Source organism: Dermacentor variabilis, chromosome 2 (assembly GCF_050947875.1).
Source record: "Dermacentor variabilis isolate Ectoservices chromosome 2, ASM5094787v1, whole genome shotgun sequence".
NCBI lineage: Eukaryota > Metazoa > Arthropoda > Arachnida > Ixodida > Ixodidae > Dermacentor > Dermacentor variabilis.
Genome location: NC_134569.1, coordinates 133,145,960 through 133,164,154, shown reverse-complemented (window position 1 = coordinate 133,164,154; position 18,195 = coordinate 133,145,960). Strand labels below are relative to the sequence as shown.

The following is an 18,195-nucleotide window of genomic DNA, read 5'->3' as shown; positions in this document are numbered from 1 at the left end:
TGGTGATAAGAAAAATCGTAAGCCAGTTCACTATGTGAAGGTGGAAGATCAGCGAATCTGTTTAGTATACGTTGCAGAGGTGGCGCAGAATTTTGAACAAAAGTACGAGCTTATTTACCGTGATTTTTATATGCATTGGCGTGGACGACGGGACCACCTCTTCGAGGAGCCGGAGGAAACTAGACACGCATGATGTTTCGACAGGGCCGCCACCATGGGAGAGCGTAAGGAAAGGAAAGTAGATACCCAAGCGCTTAGAACGCCGACAAGCAGAGGGCGGGGCGAACGTAGACACGGCCGACGCTGGTAAATGTGTAGCATCTGTTCTTATCAGCCTAATGTCTGATACGGGTTATATTTAGACCCAAGATATCGAACTTATTTTCGCAAGTTGGCGGAGTGCTTGAAGTCTGCTTCAGGTGACTGCTACAGTCTGCTACATCGATGTATTACAGAGTGACACGCTGAGTGCTGTACAATATCGTGGTCTGGGCGGGGATTGGCGCATTGTCACTGCTACGTTTCGCCTACGACGCGCGGTTTAGCCGGCGCGATTGCAACAAAGCGGCAGACATTTTGGCCCGTTCGGCGTCGCCGCTACGCTCCCCGCCAATCGTTTCCAGGCGTTTCCAGGCGTTTCCAGTCGTTTCCAGGCATGTTCCGATGCCACGTGTCTTCATGTGCGTGTGTGAGTGTATGTGTCATTGTGCCCGACCAGAGGCGCTACGAGAGCCGAGGTTACCTTCTCCTTCCAGTCATTGTGCCCGACCAGAGGCGCTACGAGAGCCGAAGTTACCTTCTCCTCCCAGTCTTTGTGCCCGACCGGCGGCGCTACGACAGTGTGCGTCACCTTAGCCCATTGTACAATCACGTGCTCGTCTATTGAGGGGTTCCTTCTTGCCCTCAACTGCGAGAGTATAAAAACAGCTGCCCCCGGACGCCAAAAGGAGGGCTCCGATTTCTTCTGTTGAGTAAAGTGCTCTCCCGTCTCTCTACTTCGGTCAACCTGACCGCCAACTCTTTGCGATGTTAAAATAAACAAGTTGTTTTGTTGTTACCAGTCGACTCATGCTTTGCCGGGACCTTCGGATGCTTCCAGTTGTACCCCAGGCCGCCAGGCCAACGCTACCCTTGGGGCTTGCGACCCAGGTACAACCACGGGCGTCAGCTCCGAGTTCCCAACCGATCGCACCAGCGGTGCGACCACAACAACTCGCGCCAGCGGTGCGATCCAAACAACTGTCTGCCAGCGGTGAGATCGCGACAACGGAGGCCAGCAGCGAAGAGATGCAGTTGACTGTATGCTGAGCAGCTCAACGACGATCCGGGAGCAGTGCAACGAGCCCTGTGTGATGACTGGTTGCCTGCAGCGGAACGACTGCGCTGAACTCTTGGCTGCGAGGTTTGGTGAGTGCGGGACTTTCTTCTTCTGAGCTTTGCCAGGCTTTTGCTAGTGTTAGAAACAGAGCTGGTAATTGTGGTTGTCGTTGCTGCCGGGTTAGTTTGCGGCAAGACAATAGTAAGCAGTAAAGAAAGCAGCATTCAGAGCAGCCATGGATTTGAAGTCGTTGCGCAAACCGAAATTGCTGGAGCTTGCAAAAGAGTTGGGTCTGAATGTCTCGGACAAACTCAGAAAACCAGAACTGCTAAGGGCTATTCTTGAGTTAGAGGCTGAGGATGACGAGCTGTCGGAATGCCTTGAGACCATTGAAGAGAGGGAGACTGCAAAAAGACAGGAGCGCGAACTTAAAGAACAAAAAGAGAAAGAAAAAGAAGAGCGCGACCGTCAACACGCTTTGGAAATGAAGCGTCTCGAGATAGAGATAGAACGCGCTCGTAATGGAAGTCAGGCACACGGTGCAGGAGAACGCGTATTGTTCAAAATGACTGACCTGATGCGGCCGTTTAAGCTTGGAGAGGACATTGGTTTGTTCCTGGTTAACTTTGAGCGAACGTGCGAGAAGCAGGGGTTCTCTCGGGAAACGTGGCCACAGCGCTTGCTCACTTTGTTACCCGGCGAGGCGGCCGACGTAGTCGCTCGCTTGGATAGAGAGGAGGCAGAGGATTTCGACACAGTGAAATCGAGTCTTCTAAAAAAGTACCGGCTGTCTGCGGAGGCGTTCCGTCGGAAGTTTCGGGAAAATGAGAAAGGCAAAAGTGAGTCATACACAGAGTTTGCGTATAGGCTTATGTCAAACATGCAGGAGTGGCTCAAAGAAGAGAAAGCGTTTGGTGACCACGATAAAGTTCTGCAGTGCTTCGGGCTAGAACAGTTTTATAGTCGGTTACCGGAGAACGTGCGATACTGGGTCTTGGATGGGCCAGACGTTTGTACGGTGGCTAAAGCCGCTGAGCTAGCCGAGGAGTTTGTGACGCGTCGGGCTCGCGGAGCTAAGGACGGTCAAAAGGGTGAATTTGGCTCGAAGTTTGAGAGGCCGAGGTTCACGCCCATGAGATTAAAGGGGGACACGCGTAGTGAGGATGCGAGTGAAAGCAGTCCGACCAAACGTAAAGAGACGGCGGCAGCCAAACGCAGAAAGCGGTTCGAGATGAGGCGAGCGCGCGTTTGTTATACGTGCCAGAAGCCGGGTCACTTTTCGGCGCAGTGTCCGGAAACAACACCAAAAGTTGTGTTTTTTTCAATAGGCAGCACTGACGAGAACATGAAGCTTCTCGAGCCTTACATGCGAGACCTCCTCGTGAACGGGAAAGAGTGCCGAGTGCTTCGCGATTCCGCAGCTACAATGGATGTAGTTCACCCCTCTTACGTAGAACCCCATATGTTCACGGGCGAGTGCGCATGGATCAAGCAAGCCGTGGAAGCTCATAGCGTGTGTCTGCCGGTAGCAAAAGTGCTTATTGAAGGACCTTTCGGAGCGCTTGAGACGGAGGCCGCAGTGTCATCTATGCTGCCACCTCAGTACCCGTACCTATTTTCAAACAGGTCCGATCACCTCCTGCGCGAGAAGGGGCTTTTGTTTGGTGAAGCTAGTGTTCAGGCCTTAACCAGGTCGAAGGTTCGGGAGCTCGCTGCAAAGGCGGTAGTTGCGGGGCCGATGTTATCAAACAACGAAAAAGGGTCAGAGGCGCAGCAAGCCGATATTCAGAGCACGCCCGAACTGAATAAAATTGAGCCTGTAGCGTTGAAGGCGCCAGATACTGGAGAGGAAACGCCCGACACGGGAAAGTTAGAAGAGCTATCTACTGATTTGCTCATCGCGCCTACGTCAGACGGACTTGATAGGTTGCTAAAAGTCAGCCGGTCGGCTTTGATAGCCGAGCAAAAGAAGGATGGTAGCCTAGAAAACATACGCTGCAATGTCAAGGAAGGTATCGCCAGGAAAAATGCGCGTTTTGTGGAACGAGGTGGAGTCCTGTACCGGAAGTATCTAGACCGCAGAGGAGTGGAGTTCGATCAGCTGATCGTGCCTCAATGCTATCGTCAGGATCTGTTGCGCTTGACGCATGGGGGTTCGTGGTCCGGACACCTAGGAGTTAAGAAAACTAAGGACCGTCTCTTGCAAGAGTACTATTGGCCAGGGTGTTTTCGGGACGCAGACCACTTCGTGAGGTCATGTGACACCTGTCAGCGGGTGGGCAAACCAGGGGACAAATCGAGGGCGCCGTTGAAATTGGTACCTATCATTACGGAGCCTTTTAGACGGCTCGTTATTGATACAGTGGGACCTCTGCCGGTAACAGCCACGGGGTACAGACACATTTTGACTGTGATCTGCCCAGCGACAAAGTTCCCTGAAGCAGTGCCGCTTAAAGAACTCAGCTCAGTTGAGATAGTTAATGTACTACTGTCCATATTTGCGCGAGTTGGTTTTCCTGCGGAAATCCAATCAGATCAGGGCACAGTGTTTACTAGCGCTTTGACGACAACTTTTCTCGAAAGGTGTGGGGTAAAGCTGCTACACAGCTCAGTGTACCACCCACAGTCGAATTCCGTTGAGAAGCTCCACTCCGTCATGAAGCGCGTGTTGAGAGCCTTGTGTTTTGAACATCAAACTGACTGGGAGCTGTGTCTGCCTGGGGTGATGTTTGCATTAAGAACCGCGCCGCATGCAGCTACGGGGTTTTCGCCAGCTGAGCTGGTGTACGGTCGCTCGCTTCGGTCTCCGCTTCGCATGCTTCGAGAATCATGGGAAGGCAGGGGCGACGACCCAGTCGTGGTGGAGTACGTGCTTAAGCTCCTCGAACGCTTAAGAAGGGCACAGGAGTTGTCAGGTGAAGCAATGACAAAGGCCCAGCAGAGGGCCAAGGTTTATTATGATCGGACCGCCAGGGCCCGTCGTTTTGAGGTGGGCGATGAGGTCATGATATTGCGCACATCGCTAAACAACAAACTAGACGTGCAGTGGGAGGGCCCAGCACGAATTGTTCAGAAACTGTCGGACGTTAACTACGTGGTAAGTCTGCCAGGAAAGCGGAAAGCACAGCAAGTTTACCACTGTAATCTGCTCAAACCTTATAGACAAAGGGAAGCAGTGGTGTGCATGATGGTAAACGTTCCTGAAGAGCTTCCGGTCGAGCTTCCGGGACTAGGCTCAGTGACGAACAGGGAAGACACCGGTCAAGTCATTAGTGACCTTATCAGTAAAGCACCGCTGTCGCCTGAGCAGAAAACCGAACTACACCAGCTCTTACAAGAGTTTCAAGGTCTGTTCTCTGAGAGGCCTGGTAGGACTTCTGTACTTACTCATGATATAGAACTTACCTCCCCAGAGCCAGTACGATCCAAGGCGTATCGGGTGTCACCCCGCCAGAACGATATTATGGAGGCTGAGGTAAAGAAAATGCTACAGCTCGGTGTTATTGAGGCAGGTGAGAGTGATTATACCTCCCCTTTGATTTTAGTTGAGGTACCGGGCAAGGAACCTCGTCCTTGCGTCGACTACCGCAGGCTTAATTCCATCACTAAGGATCAAATTTATCCGATCCCTAACATCGAGGAGCGCCTTGAGAAAGTTAGTAGCGCTCAGTTTATTTCCACCCTAGATCTTGTCAGGGGTTATTCGCAGGTTCCACTTACAGAAGAGGCTAGTAGGTATGCGGCGTTCATTTCACCAATGGGAACATTCCGTCCTAAAGTATTGAGTTTTGGTTTGAAGAACGCGCCATACTGTTTTTCAAGCCTCATGGATAAAGTGTTGCGGGGACAGCAAGAATTCGCTTTACCGTATCTAGACGACGTAGCGATATTCTCCGCATCCTGGTCTGAGCATATGGCACACTTGCGGGCAGTGCTAACCCGCCTGCGCGAAGCGGGCTTGACAGTAAAGGCTCCTAAGTGCCAGTTAGCACAGGCCGAGGTTGTCTACCTCGGTCACGTGATTGGTCAGGGTCGTCGCCGCCCCTCTGAAATAAAAGTGGCCGCTGTGCGAGACTTTCCGCAACCGCGCACGAAGACCGATATTCGGTCGTTCTTAGGTGTCGCCGGCTACTATCAGAGGTACATCCCTAGGTACTCTGATATCGCGGCTCCCCTGACGGATGCTCTAAGAAAGTCAGAGCCTCAAACAGTCGTCTGGGACGAGACAAAGGAAAGAGCTTTTAGCGCCCTAAAGAGTGCCCTAACAAGCCAGCCTGTGCTACGATCGCCAGACTATACAAAAGGGTTCGTTGTTCAGTGCGATGCTAGTGAGCGAGGCATGGGCGTTGTACTGTGCCAACGGGAAAAGGGAGAAGTAGAACACCCCGTCCTGTATGCTAGTCGTAAGCTGACCAGTCGTGAGCAGGCGTATAGCGCCACCGAGAAAGAGTGTGCATGTCTCGTGTGGGCCGTTCAGAAATTGTCATGCTATCTAGCCGGCTCGAGGTTTATCATTGAGACGGATCACTGCCCTCTCCAATGGCTGCAAACCATCTCTCCCAAAAATGGCCGCCTCCTGCGCTGGAGCCACGCTTTGCAACAATATTCCTTTGAGGTGCGTTACAAAAAGGGGAGTCTCAACGGTAACGCCGATGGCTTAAGTCGAAGCCCCTAACGTAGGAATCAGCCTCAAAATTGTTTGTTACTGATGTTTTTCTTCCTGAGGCAGGATTGTTTAACATATTGCTTTTGTTTAGTGTTGCAAAGTGATGATATGCTTTCTAGTGCAATTTTCCAATTTGTGGACGCGTTCTGAGTGATGCTAGACTACTGTAAGGAACTAGGCAGTGGTATAAAAAGGGGAAAGAGCCTGGCAGGGCTTAGTGAGGGTTGTGCCGTGCTTGCTGACTGAGCGGTTGAGTTTCAGCGTAGTTCTAACGCTTGCCGGGAACGAGAACAAGAATGTGAACTCTCCCGAAGTCACTTTGCAGTGTCCTGTGCGAACCTGAACGAGAGAACGAGGCCTTCTCTGTGCGCTGCGCTCAAGAAACGTCGAGGGACGCCCGACTTCGGTTATGAGCATCATCGAGCGACATCCCTCCGGACAGCGGATGCAGTCCCCTGTCCATCGGGATCTCCTTCCCCCGGCGGGGCGGTCTGTTACGTTTCGCCTACGACGCGCGGTTTAGCCGGCGCGATTGCAACAAAGCGGCAGACATTTTGGCCCGTTCGGCGTCGCCGCTACGCTCCCCGCCAATCGTTTCCAGTCGTTTCCAGGCATGTTCCGATGCCACGTGTCTTCATGTGCGTGTGTGAGTGTATGTGTCATTGTGCCCGACCAGAGGCGCTACGAGAGCCGAGGTTACCTTCTCCTTCCAGTCATTGTGCCCGACCAGAGGCGCTACGAGAGCCGAAGTTACCTTCTCCTCCCAGTCTTTGTGCCCGACCGGCGGCGCTACGACAGTGTGCGTCACCTTAGCCCATTGTACAATCACGTGCTCGTCTATTGAGGGGTTCCTTCTTGCCCTCAACTGCGAGAGTATAAAAACAGCTGCCCCCGGACGCCAAAAGGAGGGCTCCGATTTCTTCTGTTGAGTAAAGTGCTCTCCCGTCTCTCTACTTCGGTCAACCTGACCGCCAACTCTTTGCGATGTTAAAATAAACAAGTTGTTTTGTTGTTACCAGTCGACTCATGCTTTGCCGGGACCTTCGGATGCTTCCAGTTGTACCCCAGGCCGCCAGGCCAACGCTACCCTTGGGGCTTGCGACCCAGGTACAACCACGGGCGTCAGCGCCGAGTTCCCAACCGATCGCACCAGCGGTGCGACCACAACAACTCGCGCCAGCGGTGCGATCCAAACATCAGGCATTCAGTTGCCTTTTCGCCACCCCTTCCCGCTGTACCACTGGATATGTATGCTTGAACTGATGATGAAATAAACCATTCATTCATTCATTCATTCATTCATTCATTCATTCATTCATTCATTCATTCATTCACCTCCGCCGCGGGTCAACCCGGTATTGCACTATATTCAGGATCGGTCCACGGTTTTCGCACACGCACACGAAAAATGCACGGAAGCCTATATCCATAATCAGCTTCATTGTACAAAAAGAAAGAAAAACCAGAATAATAATTCTACGCCATCCGTCAAACCCCCAACTACAAACAGTAACTGAAACGACCAATAGTACTCACTTGATGAACGCCAAGTCATCTGGGCTCAGGTGCTCGAGCTCCATTGCTATTTCGTCCGACTGAAAGAGATGAAACATCAACAGGTTTATTGCAATATCCAAGATATCGTGCACATTTGCATTTCCTTGCGGCAATGGGTGCCCCATTTGGCCTCTCCCGATATAGTTCCAGTGAGCAACCAGCATTCGTGTTCCAGAACGATGTCTTTCAATGTTACGATCATTTTCGCGGGTTTTCGCGTGACTGGAGCGTCAGCGTTCCTGGCGCTGTGGCACGGCGGCATACTCGACTCTGTTCGAAGTGCGGTGGCGGCGCTAGACACCGACGCATCCGATGCCGAGACACGCGAAACTTCGCGAATGTGAAAGCACCCGTACCCAACGTGATCGTTCGAGATAATCCAGATTGCGCTCTTGAGCAAAATACGGAAAACTATGGTCTTTTTACTACGATCAGCAAACGGTTCAGGCGACAGCTGTTATGAATCCACATATCTAGTTACTTTGTTGTGCGCCGCTGTCCGTAGTTGTAATGCCAAATTGCGTACCCAGAACATTTTAGAAATACAAATTGCATTGCCCTGTTATGACTTCTGGAGCCATAGAATGGGAGTCAAAGGACGACACGCCACCGATGGCGCAGTAAGGAATACGGCATTTGGACAAAAAAAGCTTGGAAGACGCTTAAGCTTCGCCTCTAAAAGTGGAACGGGATAGCATTCAAAGCCTCCCCGACTGTTTCTTACGCTTCCGGGCAACTGAAGCTTATGTAAGCGTAATGTTTACCGGGAAACGCGCGCGGCGAACACTATGCCTGAAGGTGACCTTTCTGGTAGAAGTGGGGCCTCTTGCGTGGGCCGATCACGTAGGTAGTACACAGCCGCGGCAGAGAAATTACAAATTTTTCAGGTTTATTTTATTGTTTCCCACATTTAATATTTAAGTCTGACAAGATTTAACATATAAGGCATGCGCTGTCGGTGTTTTGTATCATGACATTTGTTTTTGGGTTGTCATTGTCAAAATTCTGAGGAATAACTTTGTCAAGAATGTAAGAGAGCGTGTGAGGAACTTTAGGGATATAATGGTGTAGCAATAACCACATTAACCGCATGTCATATAGCAAGGCGTGGCATATACATATACCTAAATATATACGGAAATTTTCGCTCACGGACAACTCCGCCGACGCCGATGCCGACATCGCATTTTCTGCAACACGGAGCTCTTAACGGTATCGCGTTAATACTGCGCTTTGCCTTTTCAGAGCTCGTCCGAACGATTGGCTCTGCTGCTTATCCATAAATCAGCGTCGTGGTAAGAGAGGGGGAGAGACAAAGAATATGAGGTAGGGAGGTTAAGCAAGGCTGCGCGCGGTTGGCTACCATACACGTGGGAAGGGGAAAACGGTGAGAAAAACAGTATAAAATGTGCCAGGCACAGGGAGATTTTATTGATAGGAAAGACAGAGAGGTCGAGCTGAGTCAGTGCGCTCTAGTCTGCTGCTCTGCACTGGGGAATAAGCAAGGCGAGTGAAAGTACTGGGGATGGATGAGAAGTGGCCAGTGCTTATGCACATTAAATGGTGGTCCTACTGGAATCGCTCCTCTTAGACAGGAAACGGGAGAAATAGTCTCTCTGCTTCACCACCAAAGAACCGCCACCTGCACAAACGACGACGACTGGGACAAGAAGTGTGGCTGATAAACGTTTCCTGTTATATTTACCCGTCTCAATGTTCTCGTGCTTTTAGTTTTCCTTGCCCTGGGAAGAGGGGTTGTCGGAGCCATTAAAGGAGTCAACCTCTCCTTCATTAACACAACAATAAAAAAAAAGTGAGAACGTTTTCTTTTTGTGTCTCGAAATGAGATTGCTCGCGCACATCTGCAAATGTTTACTCGAACCAATGCCGCTCCTAACAGTGCGAGGCATACTGCGCATAATATTAAGCCAGATTTGATTTGAAAGGACAGTCGCTCTTCAATGCATTTGAGAGGACTGGATGATCGGCCGCTTTCCGTGGCTATAGTGCAACGAGGTCCATATCGCTCGCCGGTCTTGTGCGGGCGCTTTTATCCTCCTCGAGTGCGACATGGCCTGCACGAACGTCTTTGACTGCGTGGCGCCGTCAGCGCGCTTGCATGCATTCACCGCGTCTTCCCTTCCCACCTCTCCTTCAATGTTCCTATCCTCCTATTCCCTGCTTCTCCTTTCTTTTTCTTATTCTATGAAGTTATTCATTAACATTTTAATGCACTTTTGTAGGGTTGAGCGAATGTTCAAGAAAGACAGAGAGAGAAAGGATGCATATAAAGGCACGGAGCTAAACTAGAGTTAGTTCAGGTTGGCTACCCTGCACAAGGGGTAGGATTAGGGGGATAAAAAGAGAAAGCGAATGTTCGGAACTTTCAAATAGCGAATTCAAAGTGTCCGCTTTGATCTGGTCTTCGAATCAAATAGTCACTATTTTTTTTTTAATATTTGGGGTTTTACGTGCCAAAACCACTTTCTGATTATGAGGCACGCCGTAGTGGAGGACTCCGGAAATTTTGACCACCTGGGGTTCTTTAACGTGCACCTAAATCTAAGCACACGGGTGTTTTCGCATTTCGCCCCCATCGAAATGCGGCCGCCGTGGCCGGGATTCGATCCCGCGACCTCGTGCGCAGCAGCCCAACACCATAGCCACTGAGCAACCACGGCGGGTATAGTCACTATTCGTAAATGCCAGTATTGCTCGAGTAGTTTTCCAAATAATTCAAAGCGTTAACTATGCGCAGTCATGTATAAAATTGGAGCAAAAGTAGAATTAATTTCTCAACCTCGCGGCCATAGCGTATAAGTATAGGCATAGAACATCAGAACCCGCGCCATGTAGGTGGCTACATCACTGGAAGAGAGAGAAAGGTTTCATGGAGGGATAAGGCGCTCTTTGCGATCATTCACCCTCTCCAAAGATCCCTCTCCGAAGATCCCTCTCCGAAGATCCCTCTGCATGCTATCAAACTGCGTATTTATTCCTGATGCTCCATTTGTACTTTTAATAAACTACGCTTAATAACGTACAATGTAACGGCAAAGACCTGCTAACGTTGTGAATTCTATGATGTGCACGTCGTTGCGTATTAATTGTGAAAACTAATTTTTTTTCTCATTATTCAAAAACCATTTGAACAGCATTAGATACTCAGTTTGCTTCGTTTCTTGCACATCTCGAGTCGTATCCAATCCGGTCTCAGAAATTAGTATACGCACACCACTACACTGCCATAAGTAAGACGTCTTTAGCTTACACATACAGCCAAATAATCGCCAGTGCGGCACTTCAAAGACGTACTAACAAAAGTTATCTCTAATTCAAAAACTGCGAACAACCGTTTGTTTTCATATATCCCTCATCGTGCATCCGCTTACAGCTAATATATTAATAAAATAAAAAAAAAGATGTCACATAAACTACGCCAACAAAAGCGAGCTGCAGTTTGAGCCTCTTTATGCTTAGCCTCCTCATGAGTAAACGAGATTCCCCGAGTGTAACACCACTATCGCGCCTAACGTCGCTGAGAGAAGTGGTTCTTGTGGGGAAGGAGGAAAGGCTAGCACTATTTTCTGCAACCCATGCGGGAGCACGGCTCAGGACGTCGCTGAGACGTATAGCGCAAGACCGGCGCGCCTCAAACCCAAGCGCGTACGAGCCTCCGAGATACTCGTATTTGGAGCATCGCGTCATGCTTCACGCTGCGGAGATTCATTGCGATGTTACAGCTACCAACATATATTTCTGTGCTGCTTCGCGAATTGCGGTATTACCTCTATGGCAGAGTGCTCGTCTCCTAAATGGTGAACTCGGGGAGAGAGTGAGCGAGAAAGACAAAGAGAAAGAAAGAGAGGGAGAGAGAGGACAGGCAAGGAGGTTAACCAGAGACGAGTTTCCGGTTCGCTACCCTGTACTGGGGTGAGTGATATAGACTGTTTTTTCATGGGCGCCACCATTTTGCTACGCAGTGGGCAGTCGGCATGCTGGCTTGGGCGAGCGCTCCGTTTTGCTTGGCAGGTATATGCTCGTCGGTAGTTTCTGGCAAAAAATAACGTACAGCACGAAGGACAAGGACTGCGAGACCACCCTAGTTTCTGGCGTTTCTTTTCGCGCTCGTGCGGTCCATTTAGTATGACGTGCGTCTTCTAGGTGGTAAACGGCTCTGTGAGACGTGCTCAAGTGGTTTAAGTCGGCATGGCCGAAGTTTCTGCTGGCGTTGAGGCGGACGGAGCACGCAGCGCGGTGTGTGTGCGAATGTTTGAGCCTACAATCAGCCTCGGAGATCAATTCTGCATTTCTGAATGTTCTATTTACTAATGAGACCTTATTGCAGTATTATTCTCTAGTTCCGAGCTGCAGTTTAGGAGCAATGAAACATACGCGACGATCGTAACAGTGTGGGTACCCTTCTGCTACGATAGCAGCTGTGCTGTTATACTTTGACACGCGTTCAAACTGTTAGCTGCAGATTACATTGCGTTACGACTTGGTTCGGTGGATGAGGTTTCCACCGATGAATAAAATAGTTTTTGTTAGTAAAAACGGCATACCTTACCGTGTGAACTAGTCCAGCAAAGCGACCGTTTACAAACTGCGCGACCGTCCTAAGCAGTGGTAGGTTATGGATTACAGATATCTTTGTTCTATATAGCGCATGGTCCAAGCATGTGGCATCAATGTTTATAGATCTAGAAACCTTAATAATATTTGGGGTTTTACGTGCCAAAACCACTTTCTGATTATGAGGCACGCCGTAGTGGAGGACTCCGGAAATTTTGACCACCCGGGGTTCTTTAACGTGCACCTAAATCGAAGCACACGGGTGTTTTCGCATTTCGCCCCCACCGAAATGCGGCTGCCGTGGCCGGGATTCGATCCCGCGACCTCGTGCTCAGCAGCCCAACACCATAGCCACTGAGCAACCACGGCGGGTTCTATAAACCTTGTGCGACGTGAGTATGCGAGCTCGTATTGCGGCGTTAGCCTGTTTTCTCTTTCTTTTTCGAGAAAGAGGATGATAAACGAAATATTTTTTTCGGTTGTGTTCGTTCCGTTCTCTATTAAGCACTCAGACGTATTACGAAAATTTTGTTCTCAAAAATAGCCATCGCATTCTTTGATGCGATCCCTCTCATATATTATGGCTTTACAGGACAAAAAGGCAATGCCGAATCACATAGCTTATATACGTATCATACCGGTTCACCAACCGTAGTAATCGCTGTGTTGAGCAGCGCCATCGGCCTCATGCAGGAAGGCTAGCGTAGATGTATAGTGATTTCAGGCCTACTAGACTTGAAATGCGTGAGAACGATACCGTGTATCACAAATATTTGATAGCGCCTGCCGCTTAGATATTTCGTAGTTGCTATAGGTTGGCCGTACTCGAGCATGCGCTCTTATGTTTTATGTTTTTAGTCCCTATGCCAAGCGATCAGATAGTGAGCAGATTTACCATTTCATGCTGGTAACACAGAGACGCCGGTTCTCTTCGTTGAATTAAAACCGATATACGCAAAATGGTTCACAACACATACACACACCGCGGCTGATAATGCTGATAATGCACGTCACATGTTTGCGCCCCCAAGAGATATTTCCGCGTACTATGCATCGGTAAGATGCATAGAAAGTCTTCCGTGACGATCTTATATGAAGGGGCATTGCGTAAATTTCAGAGTACGATCTAGAACATCTGGAAATCTTTCCGCAGCACGCGACAGCAATACTTTCAAGCAGCACCGCGCAGGATCGCCCAAGCCAGACAGGAGGAAAGGCTCGCCGCACGCCCTTTCCTCCTCGCCCGATGAAAAGGTCTATAGGAGTTGGAAAGAGAGCAGAGAGAGAGAGAGAGTTAACAGGAACAGGTAACACAAAAGGCGTTTCAATCGCAGGCGTTCACACAGGCCGCGGTCGATCTCAAGAATCACAGTAGCGCTTGCACGGCCTTGTGATGTCATGTTAAGTCGCGTCGATGTTGCAAAATTCTTTCTTCCGACAGACGCTGCATGGTCGTCCAACTGGTGCAGCACGACGGAAAGCCATTGTCACTGCACACTGCACTGCGGGCACTCGCAAAGAGACAGCGAACTCAGTCACAGTACCCATGCTGGGGTGAGATAGTTATTCTAAGCATTTGGCTGCGACCGAGTGCGTGGCTACATTCCCACGCTACGAAAACGCGGGTGTATGTAGAACGACTTCTAATAGGCTGTAGATATAGAAGATTTTGGCTAATCGTTGGAAGGTGGGTTGGTTGGTCCTTCCTTTCAAAAGATGGCTACATCGCACGGTGAAATTTAAATTAATTATTACTAAAACCTCCTTCGAACACAATTGTCCAGTCCAGCTGTAGCGAGTCAATTATCCCGATGCAGCTGTCGTTCATCCATGACTGTACCCCTAAAATCAAAATATATGATGACACAGAATCATCTACTATAACATATCGCCTGAGGATACAGGCCATATGATTTTCTCTCTTTTTTTTTTTTTTGTTGCAGGGTTTGCTATATCAGGGTTCTAGTGCACCGGGTTGCTAGACTTAGTGATTAATGGGTTTCATCTAGAAAGGTTGGAAGTAGTACGTCACTTCTGATATAAGGAAAATATAAATTTGCGTTATATTTAATTGAAGCAAACAAGGAAAAACATCGTTATATTTCTAAACTCGTGCAAGTGGGTGTAATTCCCATTCTAATGCACCATTCGAGAATAATAACGCGTTTTCTTTTTCATTCTTACTTCTTCGCTCCACTAAATTACAAGCATCCAAACGGCCAACTCACCACGATGGGCAGCGTGCTGCGCAGCGTCCGTGCGCAGAAACCCGGGTCGTACAGTCGTCCGTGGCGAATGGCGGAGAGGGCCGAGCGCACCACGCACTGGCTGTACACGTGGTGCCACCGGTAGCCCTGCTCCCAGAGGCGCTCCAGCTCGGACTCCAGAAGCTTGGCGCCGCTCGCATCCAGCTCGGGGCGCCACAGGTCGGCCGCGCCCAGACGGGACACGCTTTCGCAGTGGCCGAACAGACCGTCTGCACAGAGCGAGAAATACGAATGTCCAAGCGCCCATTGTCTCAAGTTTTAAGGGCCGCTAACCTTACCCTGTTTTTTCTATTTTTTTTTTCTGATGCGAAAGCGTCAAATAGCCCATTGAGCGAGAATGCTGGCGGCGTATGTTGCAGCGAAACTTCCGATTAGCTGCGACGCCACGTCACCAGCTCGCTCGTGGGCTCGTGACGCTGGCTCGCACTTGCTGGCTCGTGCCTCGACAGAGCAGAGCGGGAAAAAGGGTACACCTGGGGTGGTATTCTGTAGATGTCCACTTAGTGGACGTGTCCTTCCCGTCCGCTGCTGAAGTTTTCATTGGCTGGGCTGGGTCACGTGTCAGAAAGAGACAGGCGCCTTGAGCCAATCAACATTTCAGCAGGGGATGAAATGGACATGTCCGCTATGTAGATACCGAATAGCCCTCCTGCTGCCGCGATATTGTGTGAGGGGAGAAGGCATCGCCGCCACGATACGTCAGCTACCGCTCTCGGAAGCCTGTGTTATCCGCGCGTCCCTCTGTCGCGCAAGCTCTCGCCTGGGTTCTCAGCTACCGCCCTCGGAAGCCTGTGTTATCCGCGCGTTCTCGGTCGCGCAAGCTCTCGCCTGGGTTCTCAGCTACCGCTCTCGGAAGCCTGTGTTATCCGCGCGTTCCTCGGTCGCGCAAGCTCTCGCCTGGGTTCTAACTGCGCCTCGGTATAGGGCCAAACCAAAACGCGCCAAGCGTCTCAATGCGCTCGCTTGCCCGCGAGGAGTTCTATAACTCGAACGATCGCTCGCTATCGTTCGATCGGGCATTATTGCTTTCGCATTCACTGTACCCGCGGACAACTTTCCGTGGATGTCAGTGATCTAAAGAAAGGAAAGGCGCTAACTTTCTGTGGCAACGAAGGAAAAGCTACGGAGGCAAAGCGCGCACAAGTGAGAGCGCTTCTGAAAAGAGTCCCGTGTTTTCATCCACGTTAGTTTAAGCTCGGGAAGATAAAACATAAACGCTTAATTAGCAACATTTAAATAAGATAAAACACACCACTAAATGTAAAGGTTTACTTATTTTGCGGCTTTTCCCTTCCTCGTCCGGGCAAACGCGAAACCGTCGCATTTGAAGCTGCGTCTATTCAGCGTCTGTTCCGAGCTACCTGTCAAGCGCTGGCGGACTACTTGGCGCCGTAACACATGTGCAGCAGCCACGCGCCCGTAGCTTTCAATTCATTGCCAGAGAATGTTGTCCGCGAGTATACTCGTAAGAAGTGCTTAGGTGTCCTCGGATATTTTTTTTTATTCAACCTTAGTTGACAAGCGGTATAATATCGGAATGAAAGTAAATGTGAGCTTGGAGGCCCATTTCATGCAGAAACTGAGTGAAATTGCGAGGACCGTCTTCGAACAAGGACATGTTCTAAGTAGATGGAGAGCATTCGCTGCAGACTCAGAAGAGGTTCACTGGGAATAGTTTTAATATATCGGCTGTTTCTTTTATTTTTACAGCGAAAGTTGTGCATGACTAACCTTGAGCAGTTTTTTTGGCAACCGACGACAAAAACGGACTTAGCGATTTCTTACAAACCCGTACATAATGGGTTTCATTGTTTGCTTTGTGTGTGATCACGTACGGGTGTATAGTGCGGTGGTGCAGATGTCAAAATGCGGAACATATTAGAACGCTCACCATGAAGAATAGCGTGACGTCAAGGTTATCGCAGTATATAAGCAGGAGAGGTATCGGCGGTAAAAACAGTTGCGTTATCGATGAGGCGGACACGTATAGTTCGTTCACCCGAAGAACAACATGCGTACGAGGAGCACCGGAGGGAACCGCAACAAGAGTGTAAATGGCGCTGGCGCGAAACGACCGCAGACGAAGAATGTTCCCGCGACGCTGAACGAATGGCAGCGAAAGCACTTTACTTTTCGTTTGAGAGCTTTGTCGCCAGCTTTCGCTGCCATTCCATCTTCACAGAGTGGAATGGTTGTCATTTTTTATAGGGTGTCAAATGTTTAAAACTGTCGTGTGGTGGAGAGCACAATTATAACCTTTGATCTAAATTACTCAATGAAGCGGCCGTTATTTCTACGAGAAATCAAATTATTTACAAAATTAACATATTTACGGTAATTACTCTTTCTAACTAGTTACATTACAGCAGATGTTCATATCTGCAAATTATAGCCAATGAGTTCGGTGGTACATTCATTGGAACGATTTGGCAGGACTGCACCAGCTTCGAGATATTTTTCTAAAATGTGTCCGACGATATGCATTGGCGTTTCGTCGTCATGCACTAAACTCACTTGGAAGTAAGCGCTTGTCTGTGTTTCTTTTCGTCTCGACTTCGTTCGCGCTTTAAGCTTATCAGATTAATATGAAAGTACTTTGATTAATTACAGACAGACAGACAAAGAACTTTAATTACAAGGTCCTGAGAAGCTTTGCCCTAGGGCAGAGCTGCGGGTCGCTCCCACGTGGGGACTGGTAGGCCGAGCCTAACCGCCGCATCGTGGGCTCTCTAGACAGCCCAGGTTTGACGTGAAAGTTCTGAGCTCTGGATGGCAGAGTTTCATTCTTCTTCTCTGATGCGATTGGGTCCCTGTAACGAGGGGCATCGCCAGAGCATGTGTGCGAGATTGCTAACAACCCCACAGTCGGGGCAAGTAGAGCTAAAAGCCTCTGGAGAGATCGTGTGGAAAAGGGCCAGGTTTGGATAGCACTTAGCATGCGTAAAGTGGACGCCAGAGGTCTAGCCAGTTTGCTGCGAGGGGAAGGATAAGTCCTCCTACCCAGGTGGTAGCGCGTAGTAATTTCGCTGAAAGTAGTGAGAGTGTCCCGAAACTCGAGAACCCCGGAGTCTGAGCTCGATCCTGCTCCCACGCGGTGGGTTAGTGCGCGCGCTTGGGAGTGGGCGATGTCATTGAGATTGGGAAACGAGTCAAACTGGGGGTCGAGGTGAGCCGGAAACCACGTGATGGTGTGCGTAAAGATGATCTTGTTCTTGAGAATCTTGTGAGCCTCCTCAGCGACGGATCCTGAAGCAAAAGCCCTGACCGCCGATCTCGAATCAGTGAAGATTTGCGATCTGCTGTTGTTTATGAGTGCTATATATAGCAGCTGCGACCTGCTCCGCTCTGGTTGGTGTTGAGCACTTCAGGGAAGCTGCATTCACTATCTGTCCGTTGTGATCAACGAGGGCAATGGCGAAGTTAGACGACTGTCCATATTGGGCTGCGTCGACAAAACATGCCGGGTAGGGATCGTCCTTGGTACGCTTGAGGAGGGCGAGGGCTCTTGCCCTGTGTCTGCCTACGTTGTGTTGAGGATTAACATTACGGGGAAACGGTGCAACTCGTATGTTGTTCCTTTGATCTTCTGAAATTTCATATTTCCGCTCTTCCATGAGGATAGGGTTGATCCCAAGAACCGCCAGGATCTTCTTTTCAGCCGGGGTACAGGATAGATGGGCCAGTTGGGCTGACTCCTGGGCTTCGATTATCTCGTCCAATGTGTTGTGCACTCCTAGTTGCATAAGGAGATCCGTGCTCGCCCGTAACGGAATGCCTAGTACTTTATTATACTTTTTCTGATGAGCGTGTCT

At 49.7% G+C, this 18,195-nt stretch overlaps 1 protein-coding gene and 1 pseudogene across 1 annotated transcript in view; one reads left to right on the top strand and one right to left on the bottom strand.

The window, feature by feature from the left end:
• Positions 1 to 18,195, bottom strand: part of IA-2 (tyrosine phosphatase IA-2) — a 700,681-nt gene that overhangs the window by 519,500 nt on the left and 162,986 nt on the right. The window contains exons 3-4 of the mRNA XM_075682014.1: positions 14,345 to 14,592; positions 7,521 to 7,579 (exon numbers count right to left, since the gene is read on the bottom strand). Of these exons, the coding sequence (XP_075538129.1) occupies positions 7,521 to 7,579; positions 14,345 to 14,592 (307 nt within the window). The remainder of the gene's footprint in view (positions 1 to 7,520; positions 7,580 to 14,344; positions 14,593 to 18,195) is intronic.
• Positions 292 to 473, top strand: LOC142573452 (U2 spliceosomal RNA; annotated as a pseudogene).